Source organism: Triturus cristatus, chromosome 4_1, assembly GCF_964204655.1.
Source record: "Triturus cristatus chromosome 4_1, aTriCri1.1, whole genome shotgun sequence".
Classification (NCBI taxonomy): Eukaryota; Metazoa; Chordata; class Amphibia; order Caudata; family Salamandridae; genus Triturus; species Triturus cristatus.
Genome location: NC_140585.1, coordinates 397,904,609 through 397,925,970, shown reverse-complemented (window position 1 = coordinate 397,925,970; position 21,362 = coordinate 397,904,609). Strand labels below are relative to the sequence as shown.

Below are 21,362 nucleotides of genomic sequence, written 5' to 3'. Positions count from 1 at the left end.
AGGGCTGGAAAATATGTTTATGAGCGCAGCCGCAGCAGCTGTCGCTGTAAACAAGCAGCTGTGTCTCAAAGAGACAGACGGAAAGGGGAAACAAATAGTGCTTCCCCAGTAAATAAAGGCACTAGTGTAACGCCGTGGGTAAAAGATCCAATCCCGCAGGGCGTAGATAAAAGGAGACAGGGTGGCAACAATAAGGGAGTGACATGCCTGCAGTGCAATCATTGCACTGCCTTTGGCACAATACGTGAAGCAAAACAACGCGCACAAATCAAAAGTTAAGGCGGAGCTGGGACCGGGCTTCTTGGAATCGTACTGATTCCAAGAAGTGTCGTATGACGAGGCAGTGCATGCGCGCTGCCTACGTCAGGCCGAGACCTAAAAAGGAGCCCTACGAGTGAACTAACTTCTTCATCAGATAATTGCAGGGCAAATGTAAATGCAACTCTAGCCTGCCTGATGTTTTAGCATTTCTTTCTAAATAATGGAATTAGGAACAACCTGGTATACATTTTATAAAATGTACAAAAAACATAAAATGCATCATCTTTTGGCCTGTTTTACCATCGCAATGATATGGAATAGCAGCAAGGTTAGGAGGATGGCTTAGAGGGAAGCACAGCAAATACTTAACAGGATCTGCTCTAAGATGAAATATTAAAGAGAGTCCCCAACGTCCCTGTGACCGTCAAAGATAAATAGGTGGGTAGTTGGGAACTCTCCTAGACAGGTATGACATGATCTGTGTTTTCCCTTCCATTTTATACAGGCGATGTTCCTTCTAAGGGTCATAAAAGGCTAATGCGACTTCTTTTTTGTTAATACTAAGACATATATCTGGCTCAACAAAAGCCCTCTACATACCAATTTTACCCAGTTCAGTTTTAACATATGCCAGCCACGGGATTTGGAGACCATTATCGCAAGAGATGCAGTCAAGTATGATGTTTTTGGTTAGGGTCACCTTCACATTATTATAAATTGACTGGCAGAATATTAACAGTCTGGCACTAATATAATAAATTATATTGTGCAAATTAAGTTCTTCATGGTAGATGAAGTGAGAGTTAGAAATTGGAGCTGTGAGGAGCCGTCTGCATAATTGTGGGATCTCGCAGTTAGCAATCCCCCATAGTTCAGCCCCTTAAGTTGCAATAGGAACACATTTGGGTTTATAAATCTGTAACAAAGGTATCAATTGTCCCCCTCCCCGAGGTTGAGGGAAATTAAAAAGAGAGCCAATTGCCTTAGACAATTGCATTCAACGGTGTACAATGCCAGGAGTCCACACACCTGTAACAGCAAAAGTAACTCCAAAATATGGGAAGCTGTTTACGCTCGATAGCCGGTTGACACCTACTGACGTGGCAATGCAGTCCACATACCATAGTATATGATTTTGAAAAGTTAGTATGACCATAAACTCAACGAAAGCAAGTACTAACAGGCGCAGTGCTTTTGGCGTGCGGGTCATGAGCACAGCATCATTTGCATATAACAGTGTTAGTAGAAGGCCCTCCTTGATGTTTTGGAACATCACTAGTAATGCCTGTTAAAAATGGATGCAGATCATTAATGTATAAAATGAATAAAAGAGGGGCCAACACACACTCTTCTTTGACGCCCCTACAAATCTCTATATCCTTAATCACTTCTCCTCTATCAGTAATTCTAACCCTGGCTCTCATTTTTGTGTGCGGATATGCAAGATAGAGTCCAGGAGTTGCATACAATACAATCCATGTGATAATAACAGCTGCCATAATTTAGGGCGACTAACACTGTCAAAGGCAGCAGATAAGCCCTTGAAAGCCAGGTACATATGTATTAGCTTTGCAACATTATATTTGTGTAGCACCAAATTCAGATTCGCACATTGCTCAATTATCCAAATGTTATTTCTAAATCCATATTGTGATGTGTACAAAATGGACTCCGCTTGGACCCACCCCTGAATTCTATTATAAATAACACGCCCTAAGTTTTTAAGGGCCCAAAGCAGCTAGGGTCAATCCCAGTGCCTTTCTTAAATATGAGGATGATGATTTATGTGCGCCAGGAGGTAGGCAGATCAGAATGTGCAAGGGTGTTAAACATATTGGTCAGGAGGAGGGCCCAAGAATCAATATGTCAATTGGAATACCATGCATCCCGGTTGCCTTTCCCCCAACACTCAACTGTCAATTTCAAAGAACTCTTATGGAGGGGGAGCGGTGTAAACTTTCCTAAAATTAGTCTCCCATGCCTCACTAGTAATATGACAGGAGATTGAGGACACAAACTGTTTTTTGCATCTCATCATCCGTCACAGTATCTTTTTATTTCATATTAGCAACTTTTTCAAAGACAAGGTGCTCCAAAAAAAGGGGGTTGACGGCGCAGTGAAAATGACTCTAAGTGCATAAAGGGCATATGTGCTATGTACAGAAATATATACATGTGGCTGATAGGGAGAATAGAGTGTTAGAGATCAACCCCCTCTAAGCAAGTGTGTTCGATAGCGCAAATATAAGTCACAGTCAACAATCAAAGAAAAAGTTGCTAAAATGAAATAAAATATAAATATGTTATTTGTGTTAGAGGTGTTACCCCCTTCTTGACACATTGCCTTGGAAGTCAAGGGCTACACTTCCTCCATAGGGACCACCTTTTTGTTTAAAAAAAAAGAATGAGAGCTGGCCAGCCCATAGCACCATCATTAGGGGGAGCAAGATCATCCTCATGCTGCCTCAAAAAAGGCAAAGATCCAAGGAAAGTCTGCGTTTAGCCAATACAATTTCATTTGAAATCACCCCAACGGCTCTTGTCAACTTATAATGTTACAGTAGGGTGAGTAGCCAGGGGCGCCCCGGCAATTTTGAGCTTGCCCATTGTCATAAATCTTTGGCTCACTTGTACGATGCCCCAGCACCAGGGCAGATTTTTACCAGACCTCAAGGGGAGTGGGCCTCGTCCAATCGCTTTTCAGCACAACACCACCGCCCTTGCACCGCATTGCAGGAAATAGGTCATGTGAACGTAGTCCCACCCAGACCGGTAGGCACAGTCTCTGCAAGCAAGGGGCCTCTCTAAAACCCCTTTTAGATAATAGGACAGGGTGATTGAAACTACCTATAAGACCCTAATATATAATAGGCATGGGAGTTTACAGGCCAGCAGCTTTGTGTGACATGCATGCGTGCACTGCTGATTGCCTGAGGTCATTTTAAAAGCAGCCTTGCTCTGCAGCACTGCCTTTAAAAGTAAATTCAATGCAAATTCGACTTTGGTGTTGTGGGCACTTACAAAGTGATAATCTACATTATTTGTACAAATTGGGTACACCCCAGATCACCCCTAGGTGTACCAGGAGTGGGGGGTCAAGTAACTATAAGCAGGGTCCTTATAAAGGTTGTTTTATGAAACCCTGGTGAGGGAAATCTACCCATTTTATGTTTTCCCCATTGTAGACACTTAGCCCATAGGCTAAAATTGCAGTATTTTATGCACGCATAATTATTGCTAGGAAGGAAGTAAAATATCATTCGAAGACTCAGAAGAATGGTATTGATAAATCTGACAGATTGCCCTTGTTGACTTTATCATTACTTGCACAGAAAAGAAGTTATAAGACTTTCTTTTCTGTAAGGCAAAATCCAGCCTTCTCTTGCAGTCTCACCTTGAACAAGGATTAAGGAGTGGACTCACTGCAACTACAGGTTAACAGAGTCTAGCGCTAAGACACCTTTGGGTATTGCACGCTCTCTAAAATTATTTCATTCATTCACAGTGCCCACCTGCATCATCTCTACCAAGAGTGCCCAGCCGGGGAAACACCGGGTGCCCGCTAGGGTCAGTCCGGCCCTGCCAACCAGGGCTCCATCGTGGTTGGCCTGAAACTTTGACTTTGTCCCAGAGTGGCGCTATAGGTTTTTAAGCACTATAAAGTGGTTAATCTTTAAGAATTCATATCTCCGGTTCCCTACACTGGATATTTGTCATTTTGGTGTCTGTTAGTTTATAAAAAATATTTACTATGTTTATAAATTGGTGTGGGATTTTTATTGTGTGTTGTGTCTTACTTATTCGAAGTATTGGTGTTTTTAAATGCTTTACATACCTGTCTCCTAAGTTAGGCCTGACTGCTCAGTTACAGCTACCAAGCTACCAAGAGTTGAGCAAGGGACTAATTTATTTTTATTGAGACCTTTACTGGACCCTATACCATGTTAGTGGACGTATTACTGATGGTAAGTTCATAATTACCCCTAGCATTAACTCACTTTCCAACAAGTATCTATTCCATTACATATGTAATGCCTTTTACAAATATCAGCCCACTTTCTTGCCTAGATCTTTATTTCCTCCCACTTTTTCTCCGTTCTTGAACCTTACTCTCCCACATGTCCTCAACTCATGACCTTCAACTAGGTGTTAAGCTGATCAGTCTCCCATTGCTCCAGTTGTCGCTCTTTTCTGATTCACAAAAACTATTGCACAAAGTATTATTTCATCAGTACATAGCCATCTAAATAAAAAAATACACTGTACTATTTGTACTTAGGAAATAAAGTGAGATTTTCTTTTAATTGGCAGGCAACCCTGGTTTTATGGTTGGGGCTTTAATCTACCCCGAGGCCAAGCTCTATTAGACAAATGGAACAATATTCCAGAAGCAACTGATATTCTTATAACACATGGACCACCACTCGGTAAGAATTTATTGACTATAATAACTATTAATTAATGGACATTTTACCCGTTGTTTGAGCCAGTGCCTGAAAACGGAGCTTAGCTGTTAGTAGGCAACTGGATGTAAGAACAGTTTATGTTAATAAATGTAAAGTCTAAAAAGGCTAATTGAAATGCAACCCAGAGTGCAAAATTGCCATTTTCCTGTACATAGATAACAATGTGCTGTGCACATCAACCTTAATGTCAATTGTATATCTAAATTTCACATATAAATGGACTATTTTGTACAAGTGCAAACCTCCTTTCATAAAGCTTAAATGTCGGTTTTGTATTTGTAAAAGTTTCCATGTGAGTAAATCTCCTCATATGGGTGGGAGTGGGCATTTGATGATGGGAATACCCTCAAAATTAGTGAACACCCACCAACCTACACATTTGTTCGTATTCAAAAACACATTTTCTGACCTTTCACACCCTGGAAATGTTTAGAGATTTATACCTGTAATTCACAAGAGTAATCCACTTTTGGGAGGGGGTGGGAGGGGAGATCGTTCTATGGCATTCTCATGGTGGAATGTAATACTTTATAGGAACCTCAAATAAATAAATATGGTGGATGTGTCTGGGAATTTGCTTCTGTACATAGAAATTATTTCCCCCCCAGCCTGTTGCTCCTCATGGGAAAAGTCCAGCCCAAACTGCCAGGCTAGGTCCTCCCGGAGCCAGAACACAATCTGGACTGTTTCCATTGGAGCAGTGTCAAGACTGATTTGCATAAAGCTTGGTCCAAAGGTGGCATGGTGTGCAAAATAACGATGGACTAGGTTGCGGCCCTGAGTAACTACCAGTGACTGAGATTAATTCAAGCTTTCCATTAATCACTTTTTGTATACTTTAGTATGTCACCCTTAGTGGGATGGGTATGACCAGACATAGGTCCCGTACACACTGTGTCACTTGAACCAAGCTATACCCGGCTGATGAGCCCATAACAAGGGCAAAACCAGTTCTAGCTTGCTTGTTTTCTGGTTCAGGGAAGGCTTGGCATGGCAGTTCAGCCTGGATTGTTCCCACGAGGAGCAGGGTCAAGACATATTTGCCAACGGCTGGGTCCAAGCTAAGGAGGTGTGTTGAACAAAAATGTGGGAGTTTGATGCCACCCGAGTGATTGCCAGTGTCTGAGAATAATTTGTGCATTCCATCCATCCCCTTGTTTTTGCATTTGACGCCCTAAGAGCCCGTCCTTGCCTAGACGTGAATCCCGGGCTCACTGTGCCACTGGAACCAAGCTATACCTGAGTAAAGAGCCTTGCTACAGTGAAGCCTGTCCTGGGTTGCTTGTCTTCCGGTCCAGGAAAGACCTGGCCTGGCAGTTCAGGCTGGACTGTTCCCTTGAGGAGCATGGTCAAGACTGATTTGCATATGGCTGGGTTCAAACTGAGGTGGCATTGTGGGCAAAAAATGAGGGATTGAGATGCAGCCCGAGCAATTGCCAGTAGCTGAGATTCATTTGAGCGTTACATCGATCACCTTGTTGTTTTTGCATTTGATGCCCGAAGTGTGCCAGGTATGTTCAGATGTGGACCCCAGGCTCACTGTGCCACTGGAACCAAGCTAAAGCTATACGTAGCTAATGAGCCCTAACTAGGTTGAAATTGGTCTTATGTTGCTGTTGTTCTGGAAGGACCTGGCCTGGCAGTTTGGGCTGAACTGTTCCCATGAATAGCAGAGTCAAGGCTGATTTATATATGGCAGGGTCCAAACAGAGGTGGCATGGTGGGCAAACAAAGATGGATTGAGATATAGCCCAAGCAATTGCCAGTGGCTGAGATTAATTTGGGCATTCCATCCATCACATTTTTGTTTGTGCGTTTTCTAGCCCCACACTTCAGCGCTTGGATAGCTATCTATTCTGTGCCTGTGAATAAAACATATACATTTTTTGCAACACTAGGCCCACAGTTGCACTTGTGCAAAGAAATTTATTTCTGTTTCATGACAATGAGTGTGTGACTTTTTGTTTGGATTCCAGTAGTGACAGACTTTTACTTGGAGCAAAGTAGCGACAGAACACTTGTAGCACATATAATCATATTTCAACAGAGAAGCCAGCTCTTGCTATATGGGTGCTTATCACCAGATTGTGACAGAAGAGACATAACAAGGGCATCAAATTAATTAATCAGATTGTGTTGTCAGTTACGAAGAGCACACAGATTTGGAGCATATCATATATTTGTGATAGTGTTTTGCTTTGCATTTAATGAGGCACATACCTAAGGCATCAAATGAAGTGATCTTGGCAGAGAACCCGCCAACAGGATGCAGTCATCCTAACCTTGACAGTCATAAGGGACAAGTACAGTTAGCACAAAGGTGAGCATTAGGATAGAATAGAGACGAAGATTCTGGAAAGTCAAAAGAGTACCATGTATTTTTCATCATCAATGTAAAAATAAGTGAGCAAAAACATCTGAGAATCTAACGAGTTCTTATAAGGCCTCCATTCTCTATTGCAACAACCTGTCCCCTCATCAATCCCCAACTGCCTTCGGTGCTTAAAGATTTTGAGAACGCTGATGGTCGAGTGGCGGAGTGGGGAATTCATCATCTCCTCCCAAATTAACATTGTTCCTATAGGACAACGGCAGTACTCCGATCACAGACAACAGATTAGTAATTGTGCCGTTATGCATTGTGACACACATTAGAATGACACAAATATACTGCATTAGAGTTGTGAAATGTATACAAGTTACAGCAGAATAATACAATTGAAGCTTCTTTTAAGAAATGACTACTTACTTGAGATTGTGTAAGTTTATGGAAATGTCGAGTACGTCCAGTTCTTTAGTTTAGTATGATATATCCATCTCCCCCTCTACAATGGCAGTCAAGTGTTCTGATGAGCATTCAAGTGGTGGTGCACGTCGTATAGCCTGACCTAATTACTGCACTGTCTAGACTTTCCGTTCACTTTGGCTAACAACATGGCCGCTGCCATGCAGAAAGATCTGCCAAGTATCTGGCGGTGTGTGGAGTCCGCTCATCTTTCAGACATTCGACTAACATCACCCATCCATGACGATGTAATTGCAGTGGAGTTCATCTTACCCTTCTCCTTGTGTCTCTGCAATCCACCAAGAATGGCAGTGACACGTATAAAGTATTAAATGGGGTTGTTCAGGTGGCAGTAATCTTCTCTCTGTGTAGGATGTCATAAGCTCTTCCCTGCCAAAACAAGTCATTGGATGCCCATTGCTGTCCTTAAAAAACTCCCCTGGAGCTGGTTGGATTAAAGGGTCATGAGCTGGAGGGTGAAATTGACTCACAGGAGTTTGCCACTCATTGGCTTTCTATGAAGCTCAATATGCAGAGATTCAACCCAAAGCTGAATACCTATTTGAGTTGCATTGAAGTGCAACAAAACCGCTCCCGACAATGATGTGGAAAAGAGTATTGGCAGTGAATGGCTGTGAATCCAACCTCTCCTTAGCTAGCGGAGGACATCAGTGTGTTGGCACAGCATCTATGGTTGCGTCATATTGGCCAACAGCGAGGGAGAGCAGTATTGGAGGAAATTGGAAAAAGTGCTTGGCTTAAATGAAGGACAGTCATTGGTGCTTTGCTTTGACAGGACATTGGACTGAATAGCATTGAGGACAAGATGCTAATGTAAATGAGGTAAGATGGGCAGGTATCATTTGGAGCAGAAACTAGGCAAGAAATTGGGACTAATAAGGCAGAATGTACTTTGAGTAAACAATACCCTGCAAAGGTAGATATTTTGCCTACACGCCAAATGAATCGGAAGAGGTTTCAAGTTCAGCTAACTTGGAACTGGACATTGATTCTGTCCCAAACGTGGTGCCACTGAAGAAATCTAAGAATTGGTCCAAAAGGGTCTTCCAATTCAGCTGGGAACAAAATTTGGGAGGACTCCGTTGTAACAAGTCATTTATAATGGAATCACTCATGATGATTCAGGTTTACAATCCAAAAATAAATTGTTAGTTACCCATCCAGAGAGAGAACACCATCAGGCAATGGCACTGGAAGAAGTTCCCTCGACAGCACAGTAAGAACTGAATAGTATAAGAGATCAAACAAGCTGGTGTATAGCTCTGACATTCGTATCTCTTTCCCTATCTCTTTGCAAACAGAGACGCACACAGATAAGAGTCAATAATAGGAGTCCTACTTTGGCAAAGGGAAGATAAAAGCATCAAACAGAAAAAAGATCTTTGGTAATATATCAAGCCTCTCAAAAGTGGGAAGTTGTGCAGTTATTCGCTTTCGTCAAAGGGCAAGCTTTGGCAGAGGGCATGTACGCCGTGGCTGAGAATATTGGTGAAGCCGGATTGACTGTTGGAAAAACGTGCCTTGTTTGTTTTTGTTTTTTTGTTTTTTTTTAAACACAGTTTATTAAGATTTTCCATGAGAAGGAGCAATGAGTTACAAACTGCATGAATCACATTAAGTATATATAGGGCAGAGGAGACAATACAGGCATCTTGTGCAACCCTGTAAATAATGTAGTATATTCGTCAATACATTCCTAAAATGCCTCAGGACGGCCTGAAGGCCTCCAATCATGTACATTGCTATGTATTACATACCCATCCTTCAAGATACTTTACCCACGGGGAGCGGTGCCCACCCAACAATCCCCCAACTCCCAATCCCACCCTGAACCCACCCACCATACCAAACCATGCCACAAAAATTCAGTCTGAGGGCCGTAGAGTATTCCCCTGGGGGAGGGGAGGGGGGGGGGGGGGGAAAGAAGAGGGGAAGGAAACCACACCCTAAGCGTGCGGTTGGGGATGGAAGGTGGCTGAATAGTGCAGCAAGAGGGGAGAACTAGATAAATGAAAAGAAGTGGAGTACGGGGGGGAGGCGCAGATCACCACCCACCGGGAAGTGGCTACAATCATTCGGGATACATCATCACCCAGTGCCAGGGGACAGGTTCTAGCAATCACCAATCTTATCCGCCGACATGCACCCCGGCTCATACAGGGGGACTCTGGGGAGCGGTCCCTGCAGCCCCCTCCACCCCCCCACTTCACTCCTAAACAGCTCAGTCAGGTGTGCCCATTCGAGGGATATAGGACGCTTGCGCAGCCCCCGACTCTCCTCGCGGTGCAGGGCCTCTCGCTCCGCCACCGATCATCTCAATACCTCCCCTCCCCAGGCCTCTACCCGCGGTGGGGCACGAGACTTCCAACGCTGTGTTATCAGGCGCTTTGACAGCATTAATGTCAGATTGGCAAAATGACGCAGCAGTTTCGCTTTAAGGGGGAGCGGTAAAAGACCCAATAAACAAGCCTCTGCTGCGTCCCAGGAGGGGCGTTCGGTGATTGTACTTAAGACTTGCGTTATCCTACCCCAGTATCCCCGCAGCGCCGGGCAGAGCCACAGCATCTGCATTAGGTCGGCATCCAGTGCCGGGCAACGAGGACAGGCCGCAACCGCTGTATTGTACATCTTACTTAGTGCGTGGGGTGTAAGGTAAGCCCTGTGGAGAACAAACAATTGAATAGTTTTCAACCTGCAATTGCGGGACACTTTCTGAGGGTATTCCAGTATATAGGTCCACTCTCTATCACTAAATGCCTGGGACAAATCTGTTTCCCACCGCAACCTGAGAGGAGCCAAGGAGATCTGTGTGTGTTCCCGGAGCCCCGGTACAGCCAACGAACGAAGAAACGCCCATGGCCTATTATGTGAAGGGAGCGCAGGAGGTGGAATGTTGAGGGTTGTACAGGTGTCGCCTGCCACTGTGCCCGGATATACCGGGAGATCGCCGCATGGAGCAGAAACTGGGTATCGGGTACCCCATTTACCCTCACAAAGTCCACGTGGGGCATCAAACTGCCTTCCTGAAAAAAGGCTCCTATTGTCTCCACCCCCTGTTGTGTCCAATTCCGTAATCGCCCGGCACTCAGAATTCCCTGCCTCGTGGGGAGGCCACACAGCGGCATATTGCGAGAATATGGATTTTGGATTTTAGCATACTTACATGCCCTTGTCCAATAGTGAAGCGCTACCTTCAGTAGGGCTGGGGGATCCGATGGCCTAGGGGCACCGGGGCACAACAGTGACTGCAAGGTACCACGCGCTAGTTGGGTCGGGTTGTAGCCGATTTCAAACAGGTTTTTCCCGGCCAGCCAGTAGGCTAACCACTGCAGCTGACCAGCAATGCAATATGCCCTAAAGTCGGGTGCTCCCATTCAACCGGCGCCACTCGGGAGCACCAGCTTAGCTAATGCCACCCTGCGCCACCCTGGACCCCAGACCAGCGAGGTCAGCAGTACATCCAACTCTCGAAAGATCCAAGCGGGGTATACCACCGGGATGTTGACGAAATGGTATAGCAGGCGAGGCAGCATCACGATCTTAGATATCGCTACTCATCCCGCGATGGTAAGAGGCAATGTATTCCAAAATGTAATTTGGGAACGTATGGAAGAGATTGTGCATACCAGATTGCCTGCTATGACACCCGGCACCGACTGAAAGAAATTAATCCCCAAGTACTTAAAAGTGACTGGTGCCACCCTGAAGGACAAGGGCCCAAAACGGAGCTCCGGAGCCGTGAGCGTGCCACTGAAGGAATAGGCTACGGACTTAGAAGCATTGAGGTGCAATCCGGAAACCTCCCTGAAGTGAAGAAAAAGATCCGCCACTTCCCTCATGTCAGCCTGAAGATCACGAAAATACAGCAGCATGTCGTCTGCGTAAAGCGAGACTGAATGCAGGACACCCTCCATCTGAATGCCATGGGGGACCATGGCCCACCTAAGGTTCTGGGCCAAAGGCTCAAGCGCCAAAACAAACAATATAGGCGATAATGGGCAGCCCTGGCGCGTACCCCGAAAAATAGGGTAGGCCAAGGAGATTATCGAACCTGTCTTCGCCCTGGCCGTGGGGGCGGTGTAGAGCCACCGAATCCAGGCACATAGTTCTGGGGGAACGCCCATTTTAGCCAACACTGCCAGCATATAAGACCAACTTAGAGTGTCGAAGGCCTGCGATATGTCCAAGGATAGACACCCTGCCCCCGCTGGTCGGAGCCCGGAGGCATGCAGGATGGCGTGAAAGCGCTGAAGATTCAGCGACGTACTCCGCCGTGGGACAAAGCCGCATTGGTCTGTATGGAGCAGCCGCGAAAGAAGCGGGAGAAGGCGGTTAGCAAGGAGTTTACTAAGAATCTTATATTCTGTATTCAAGATCGATAGAGGCCGGTAGGATGACATATCTAAGGGATCTTTATCTGGCTTTAAGAGGGATGTGACGATCGCCTCCCGAGTGGTAGGGGGCAGCCTCCCCTCTGCGAGTGATGTCATATAGAGTTGAAGTAGTTTGGAGATTGATAGAGGAGAGAAAGTGGAGTAAAATTCGATGGGTAGCCCGTCAGAGCCAGGGGTCTTACAACGGCCAAGGACTTAATAGCTACTCTGATCTCGGCCGGAGTAATCGGCGCTTTTAAGTCGTGGATTTCTGCTGCAGATAGCACTGGAAAGTTCGCCTGCGCCAAAAACTCAGTCACAGCATCTGCGCCTGGCGCTGGATGTGCCCCATAGAGTGTCTCGTAATGGGTCCGAAACGCCAAGTTTATCCCCACTTGAGTCTGGACTTGTCCGTGTTGTGCGGTGTTAATAACCAAGATGGGAGTAGGGCAGGTTGGGGGGGCAATTAGCCGCACTAATAACGTGCCCGCTCTGTCAGCCTCCGAGTGCGTGCGCTGAGTGTACGCCCTGTAATCTACTAAGCGAAGATGCTCTAGAGCCTCCGCATACTTAACTCTGGCCGTCTGTAAGGATTCCTCAGCCTGCTCGTCCAGTTGGGCCGCTACTTCATGTTCCTGCAGCGTTGCCTCCAGTTCCGTTAGGTCCCGGATCACTTCCCTACGGGCCCCCACCAAGGAGCTCAGGGACACCCCCCGTATAGAGACCTTAAAGGCTTCCCATTCTATGGAACATGTCGAGGCAGTGCCTTCGTTAACAGTAAAGTATGTGGTGATCGCTTTTTGTAAGGTATCACGGAAGACCTGGTCTTCTAATTGAAGGGGTTGCATCCTCCAAGTCGGTATCGGCGCTGGGGACCGGCCCCACTGAAGGCACAATTCGATAGGGTTTTGCCCAAGTAAGTGCAGTGGGAGACCGCAAAGGACAAATTCGGCGAGCCCAAGAAGTAATCCAAGCGTGTATGCAAGTGATGAGGATAAGAATAAAAGGAGTACTCCCTAGCAGTCGGGTGTTGTGATCTCCAAAGATCTAGCAAATTCCAACCCCGTGCCCACTGACCTAAGGCCGCGGCACAGGTTCGCGCAGCAGTACCAGCCAGTGGAGGGTGAGAACGATCTAGCTCAACATCAAAAACAGCATTCAAATCTCCACCAAGCAACCATGGACAATCACTCCAGTCAGACAAGGCTACGGAAACCCGGGAGAGGAATTGGACATGATCTACATTAGGGGTGTACAAGAAGCCCAGCACTACGGGCGAGCCATCCAATAGGCCCCGCAACAACACATACCTACCCAGATAATCAATCCGGCTCTCTAACAAGGAAAAGGGGACTCCTGCCCGGAGCCATATTGCAGCCCCTCTAGAAAAGTCAGAGTATGAAGTGGCATAGAATTGACCCCTCCAACGTTTTTGCAATTTCAGGGACTCGGCATTGATCAGGTGAGTTTCTTGAAAACATACTATTTGAGCCTTACTGCGGTGCAACTGGGCTACTACCCGGTGGCATTTCTGAATGGAGCCCATTCCCCTTACATTCCAGGAGATGAGGACATACGACCTTGGGACTGTCATCGTATCAGGAGAAAATTACCCCCCCCAGCCCCCGCCCTCCTGCCCCACCCCCATCCCCCTGCCCCACCCCCACTCCACCTCCTCTCAGACTGCGCGGCAAACCTATAAACAAAAAACCTTTGTTACCCAATACTGGGTCCAACGCCCCAACCGCGTCCGACCAAACTGTAAATGAATCATAACTACAGAACCTGAACCAGTGCTATCGCCTAGTGGGGGAGAAGGTAAACTTCACACTGAGTTATCAGAAGCGTATACAAATCGTGGAAGTGCCCAAGACAGGGCAGGCCGGGGAACTACCCATACATGCCCGGATTATACAACATAGTCCAATGGCCCACTGAGGTGAGCAAAATGCATATGAGATGCCTCAAACAAACAGGGAGGGGGTGTTCACTCCCAAGCGCACCTCCGGAGAACAAACCCCGCAATAAAGAGAAGAAGTTGGAATGTCAGTCCGGGAGGCTCTCCAGGGGGTCCTTGCTCAGGTGAGTGGAATCCGACGGGAATAGTGCCACGCTTCCATCCGTGTCCCAGTCTAAGGAATTTCCTAAGGATGGACTAGTGCTGATCGGTGGCCGGGTGGAGCGAAAGGATGAGGCCGAGCACAGTGCCTCACGTTGGCCCTCTCGGATTTGTTGCTGCCGCGGAACGCTGGAGGTCGTGCTCTGCGTTAGCATAGTCTTTTTCCACCTTTGTGGGAGTCGCTGCGATTGCGGCTGTGAAGAATCCAGCCACCTAGCCGGGAGAACCTCCGGGAAGTGTCTGTCCAGCCAGTCCCATGCACTGTCTGGCGTGTCGAAAAAGATAGCCCGGTTTTGATAGACCACCCTCAATGTGGCCGGGAAAAGCAGCGCAAAGGGGAGGCCTGCAGCTCGGACCCGTGCCTTCACCTCCATGAAGGAGAAGCGCTTTCGCTGGACTGCCTGCGTATAGTCCGGGAAGATGAGGACGGTGGCGTTGTCTACAAGTAGTGGACCACTGTCACGGGCAGCTTGTAGTAGGTGATCACGATCCCTATAATTGAGGATTCGTGCTAAAATAGGGTGGGGGTTGGCTCCCGGCGGAGGTCGTCTCGCAGGGACGTGGTGCGCCCTTTCCACAGTAAAGTGGGGGGAGAGACCAGCAGGGGCCACCACCATTCGCAGCCAGTTTTCAATGTGAGTTGTGGGGTTCGGGCCCTCCACGTCCTCCGGGTATCCCACTATCCGGAGATTGTTGCGGCGTGCGCGCCCTTCCGCATCGTCAGCCCACGCCTGTAGGGCATCGATCTGCTGGCGCATGAGGGTAAGCGGTTCGGTATGATTTGCCACCTGGGATATCAAAGGCTCCACCGCCTGGCTCGTGTGCCGCACCTTGTCTGCCAGCTTCCTGTGATCATCTTTCAGGAGGTTCAGGTCTACAGAGATCACTCCCAGCTGGCCTTCCAACGCCGATCGAGTGTCTCTGATCTCTTTGAGGAGCACATCCAGTTTGTCCGGGGACGGAGTCGGTGACCCCACTCCTGCTGATGGGCCCGGGCGTCCGTCTGCACGGTCCGGGGGTTGTGACATAGTTCTCTCACCAGACGGCCGCACAGGCACCCTGGGCATGCCCTTACCCATTTCGGCGCCAAGGTGAAAGGGAGGCAACAATCCAGAAAGGCCGGGCGTATTCGTGAGGATTCCCGCCCCAGGAAATTTGCCCCGTGGTAGGCAGAGGGAAGAGCAACACTCAGGGCCCCGATGCGCACCTCCGTATCCGCCCCCGGATCAGGCACAAGTCCCCGTAAGGCGAGCAGGCTAACAAGCAGACACGGTATTCTGGCATGTAAGGAAATGTAAGGAAGGAGCCTCTCAGCATAAAGCTAGTCCATCCAGGGTCCCCAAAGTCTTACTGGTATTAGGGCTCCACTAAGGCACCACCGACACTGCTCTCCCGTTGGCAGGGTTCCAAGCGGCAACCACAGATAACCGCCCCAGCCAACAGCTCACCAATACCGGTCCGCCACCGGTACGTGGCGCGAAGAAAGCCGTCGGTTTGAGGCCTGCCACCGCTGGTGCCGTCTCCACGTGCTACTTCACACAGCAGCACCACTCAGATACTCAGAACAGCATAGTCCACCAAGCGGGTGTCTACCCACGGGTTCCAGGGCCGCTACGGCAGTCCCCACCTCAGCCAGTCGTCACCCAGCAGGTGTCTCGCCCCGGAGACCTCCATTACCACCAGGGGGCACCCAGCAGCTGCACCCCCCTGTGGGCGAGCAGCGGAGCCCGGGGGGCCCCCCGCGGGTCACCCAGACACAGCAGTCCTCCGGAGGTAGCCCCCATCCACCACGAGTCCACCCAGGGCCTCCGGCCCTCCGCCACCGACCTGTGGCGCGATGAGGTCCCAGGATCAGTACGCCACCAGGGTCGTCTCTGCCCAGCACGCTGTCAGGGTACTCAGCGCGCTCGTGGGCACATCAGTCCAGGTGGGCAGGACAGGCTGAATGTCGCGTCTCAGCAGGCTGAGTCCCCAGGGAGGGCGCGGGCACACGGGACACTCCAGCCGGTGCCCAGGGAAGCACCCCAGAGGAGCAGCAGCGAATCGATAGGTGGGCGCAGCGAAGGCTCTCCACAGGGGGGCCCGGGTCACCCGGGTCCAATTGCCAGCTGTCCTCCCCCAGGCCGCAGTCCGGGAGGTCAAGTGCGATCTGCTGCCGCACGCCGCCTCACGTCGGGGGGCCTCCGCCGTACTCCAGCTCCGCGGTCGCAGCTCGCCACTACTTTGCCAGGGCCGGATTGGCGCGAAGTCGGTTACAGCACCACAGCCGGCGGCGGCGACCCGCGCAGCAGCTGCGGGAACACCGGATCAACCCAGCGGCCTCCAGAAGCAGCGCCCGGGAGTTAGACACTGCCCCAGCCCATGGAAAGTTAGCAAATTGCAGGATAATGGAGCCTCCGGCCCGGAGCTCGTCTAACAGAGGTCAGTCATCTTCGGCTGCTAGCCACGCCCCCCCATCCGTTCCCTGTTTGTTGGTGGAAGAGAATGACAGCAGTGCAGATCTGCAAATGCAGACAGTGAAATGACTGCATCATTACACTGTCACTGGAAGGTAGTTTTCTGGGTGAAGAGTCAAAAAATGTGTTGCGTCTGACCCCCTCTTCTCCCTTTCGTGCATGCCACACGACAAGCATTTATATGGATTTTCACATAGTCCTATATATACAAAATGTGAAAATAGTTTTTGTTTCAGGGGAGTTGTCAGTGAGGAATTGGTGCAGTTTATTGTACCATATCAGTGAGTTGTGGCAACAACCCCTTTTGAATTTTGCCTCAACGAAAAATAACATCTAAAACAATGTAAAACAAGTAGAGTTAAGTAGCAGTCTGCCCATACATTTAGCCTTTCTGTTTGTGGTTGATACTAAGTCCCATTCTGCTTAATAGTTGGTCATCGGATGACATTAGCCCCATTTGGAACATATTGGGTAGCCAGAACAGGAATTGTAGAAGAAATAACATGATACAGTTCTGCTTCTCATAACAGTCTGAGCACTGTGGGAAAAATCACTGATACTTCTACAAGTGGCTCCTCTGTCCACTCAGTTACCTCTAGAAGTACACGAGGCCCTGTGCTGTTCAGTGACATCATCGTGTAATGCTCAGGCTGCACCTACGGATATCTTATAAATGTAGAGGACGCTTTTGAGGCCGTATATCTTTTTTATAAACCTTAAAGACAGGACTTCAATTTACAGAACAAGTGACTTTTTACTTTGCCCCTATGGATTGTGGCAGGGTCACGAAAAATGCCTTCTATGCTTTGCAAATTGAAAAGGCTGGGCAGCTACAGAAAACATTTGCCTTCTGACATTCAAAGGTCACTTTGCAATCCAGAATCCTGTGGAGAAGGGTGGTATTAACCAGAATAATGGCAATTTCTTTATTAACTCCTAAATAAAACTGCAAATCATTAGAAAAAGGCAAGCCCTCTTCTCTAACCTCCGGCATACCATACATATTCTGTCATACATATCCATCATAAATATTATATTCCCAGTCTAGGGATCTTGGCATGGCTGAAGTTCCCATGAAAAGGGGCCCTTCTACCATAATACAACACACACTGAGCCTAGAGAAAGGATGAATCAGGATTTCTATTGAATACAATAAAGCTAGTCGATCCAGGTTGCCTGCCTGAACGGTGCACAGGAAGTGATGGCTCTATACAATGATGTGCTTGTTTATAAAGCAAAACCTGTCCACAAATATCCTTCAAAAGCAAGACCTCTTTAATCTGTAGAAATATCTAGGCCTGAAAACCATTTAGCTCAAGGCACAAGGTGTCCTCAGATGTGTTAGGAACATATGGTCTGGAGAATCTCTGAATATTAACAGGTAATAATTTCTTTGCTTCCAGACTCACAAAGTGTCAGCCGTTTCCCCCAGGATACATGGTCTGATGGATGCTGAGTCAATGGAAAACAGGCATGTGCACACCAACATATCTCCGTGACATATGTTTAATGCAGTAGAATAGCGACCACAGAAAACACGTATTTCTCGAGCCAAGCACACAATAAAAGACGTTTACACCACGTTAGAAAGGAACTGTCCTCCCCTTTCTGTCCCTGTTCTTTTTAAGCTCGTGCTTTCCAAAAAAAAAATCACATGCTTGCGAGATGTATCTCTAAGGATGTCCCACAGTTGAAGTGAGGGTATTTCTAATTCCCAGGCTCTGATGTCACAGAATGTAAAATATGCTAGAACTTACCATTAAGAACAAGAAACAGAGGGCTGTGATATCCCATTCATTTCAAACGAGAGCAGGAGTCTCAAAAACCAAGGAAATGTCCTGAAGTGTGAACGTCAATTCACCAAAATGGCAGGGGTAGCGGAATTGGCATCACACGCCATTTGACCTTTACTTTCACTCACAGACACATGCTTACACACGTTCTCTCTCACATAAACACATTCTCACCTGCAAGCACGCACACAACATACATTAAAAAATATTTTACTTACCTTAGCTGCCACTGAGGATCATATTCCATCAAATTGTACTCCATTCTTTATTACACTAATAGTGAATAATATAATATTATTTTCTATTAGTGTTTTAAAAAATTGAGAAACAACAAGGAAGCTGGAGCCTCAACCTATGTCCAGAAGGACGAGCTTCAGCCGTGTTCCTAACTCTGATTTTGCTACCTCTGAGGCAAAGGGTAGCGAAGGTAGTGCCAGGGGTCGCAAGGGGTAAGCCTGGGGCCGCATCTGCAACCACCTAAATGATGTCCATGGTGAAGGCACAATAAGGTAAATGGGGAGGCATTGGCACTATTATTCTAGTATATTAGTGTGTAATTCGAAACTCACTCTACTGTCCCTTTATAGGGCTTGTTACTGCCAGCGTAGGTAAAACTAGCAAGATGGGTATGTCTGATGAGATATGATAGTGGGATATTTCACTTTTATTGTAGTTTGCATAATTGTTGCTGAGTGGTTTTCAATACAGCCATTCTACTACATATGATATGTACTCAAATTGTGTGTAATAAATACGCATTTAGTGAAAAAACTAATATTTTGCCTGATACACCAACTGCACGTTGTAGTATGTTTGTAGTACTATAGTAGTACTACAATGTTTTCTATAAATATATATATATTTTTTAACTCTTTCTATTGAAAACATAAAGAGACAGCAGCACTGATAATGGAAGAAATAGTACAGCATATACCAACAACCCACATGTTGAGAATCATTGAGAACAATACACAATATAGATCTCATGTTGGGACTCACGAGGATAGGTCTTCATCGTCAGCGGGCACTAATGGGGCTTTGCAAATGTCCCCTCTGTATGAGTTCCATGCCCCCCAGATTGCAGACCACTTTTTTGGACAACCTCTTGCAACGTACACAGTCTTTTCACGAAATGTGCACCAGTCCATGTGTTGCTTCCACTGAATCAGTGTGGGTGGTGTGCCAGATCCCCGGTGTTGCGCAATGTCCCTTTTTGCAGCCGAAAGACCCAGAGTTACCCAGTTCTTCTCGGAGGTGGTGAGATCGGTTGGCTCCCAAATGTTAAGGATGCAGCGCTTCGCCTCAGGGTGTATATGTTTGTGTAGGACAGATCTAAAGGTTCGGTGTATCGCTTGCCAAAACCACTGAATATGGTCGCAGTCCCAGAGAATGTGCAGAAATGTGCCTACCTGTCCGCAACCCCTACGGCACTCGCCCCAATCCCATATGCACCATTTGTGGTCCGGTGACGTAGGTCCTATGGAGGATCTTCAATTGAACTAGACGTAATCGAGCAGATATACCCACCTCCCGGGGGGATGCCACTGCCTCCCGCCATTCGTCTTCGTCCATTTCAAGACCTTCTGCCACCCTTAAGTTTTTCGAGGAGATCAGGGGTAATGTGGAGGAGCTTCTTGTAAGTAAGGGAGACTGCCTTTTTCGGCAAGTAGCCATCCAGGAGTCTATCCTCAAGCGGGGAGGAGTCAGGGAGTGAGGTGCCCTTCGGTATAGCCGAGTATAGGGCATGACGAATCTGCAGGTAGCGAAAAAACTCAGTCTGCCATTTCAAAGCGTTGTTGTAATGTGGAAAACGGCACCACGTCCCCCTTAGACCAGAGATCGCCTATTCGCGATATGCCAATTAGATCCCATCTATCAAACCCCTTAGAGGTCCTCAGCTGGCTGAGTTGTGCCGAATCCCACAATGGGATAGCGAGGGTTAGCCTACCGTCCCAGCCCATGATTTTATTGACATCATGCCAAATCCGTACGGCATGCATGGTAGGGCCAGTGAGCGAAAGTAGGGTAAATGGCAACGCCAAAGGTCCCGCCTGGCAGCAGCCATCTATCCATGGCGTGTCCCAGATTGAAGGGATCGCGGTAGGTGGCTTGGTTGATGGCTGCCAGTTGAGAGGCCCAATAATATTTCTTTATGTCCGGGAGGCTAATGCCTCCGTCGAACCAGTTGAGGACCAGTTTCTTGTGCGCTATATGGGGCCTCCCGTTCCAGATCAATTCCCTCTGGAGACTCTCGATTTCCCTAATATAACTAGCTGGCACCGTGTTGGGCGTGTTTTGCAAGGCATATAGCAAGCGGGGCAGGGCCATCATTTTAAATAATGCTGCCCGTCCCAGGAGCGAAAGAGGGAGCGTCTTCCAAGTGACGATATCTCTCTGTAGCCGCTGTAGGGGTGGGCGCAGATTCTTCTCGAAATGCAACTTAGGGTCAGGGGTAACAAATGTTCCCAGGTAACTGAAACCATCCTGCACTCTCTCGAAGGGGCAACCATAAAGCACATAAAGTATGGATTTGTCCCAATTAATTGAGAACCCGGAATAACGCCCAAATACCGCAAAAATGTCAAGGATGCTCCTGAGTGATCGGCGGGGGGAAGCTAAAAAAAGGAGTATGTCATCTGCATATAGGGATATGCGATCTTCCCAGTCCGCAGACCACCGCAGGCCTCGAATAACGGGGTCCTGTCAAATCCAGGCAGCCAAGGGCTCAAGGGACATTTCTACAAATTGTTATTCACACACAACTCTTTTGTAGTAACTTACACTTTTGAGTAAGTTTACCACTTTTGGGTATTCACAAACTGCATTTTTTGTTTAGTAAGTTACACTTTTTTATTAACTTACACTTTTGTAGATAGGCCCTACCCACATAATGTTCCATGGGAAGGTGTTGCAGTTCCAGTGGTTAGTTAGCCATGTGTAGTGCTGGACATACTACAAAAGTGAAAGTGGGGGAGCAGAAAGAACCTACTTCAACTGCAGAGACCCGGTACACGCCGCCACTGCCAAGAGTCAAGGGGGTGTCCAAGACCCGTAACCCTCATCTTCCGCGTCGCCGCCCCGGGACTCC

The 21,362-nt window shown here is 47.6% G+C and overlaps 1 protein-coding gene across 1 annotated transcript in view; it reads left to right on the top strand.

The window, feature by feature from the left end:
• MPPED1 (metallophosphoesterase domain containing 1) overlaps window positions 1-21,362 on the top strand; it is a 571,670-nt gene that overhangs the window by 389,495 nt on the left and 160,813 nt on the right. The window contains exon 5 of the mRNA XM_085650550.1: window positions 4,573-4,688. Coding sequence (XP_085506676.1) covers window positions 4,573-4,688 — 116 coding nt within the window. The remainder of the gene's footprint in view (window positions 1-4,572; window positions 4,689-21,362) is intronic.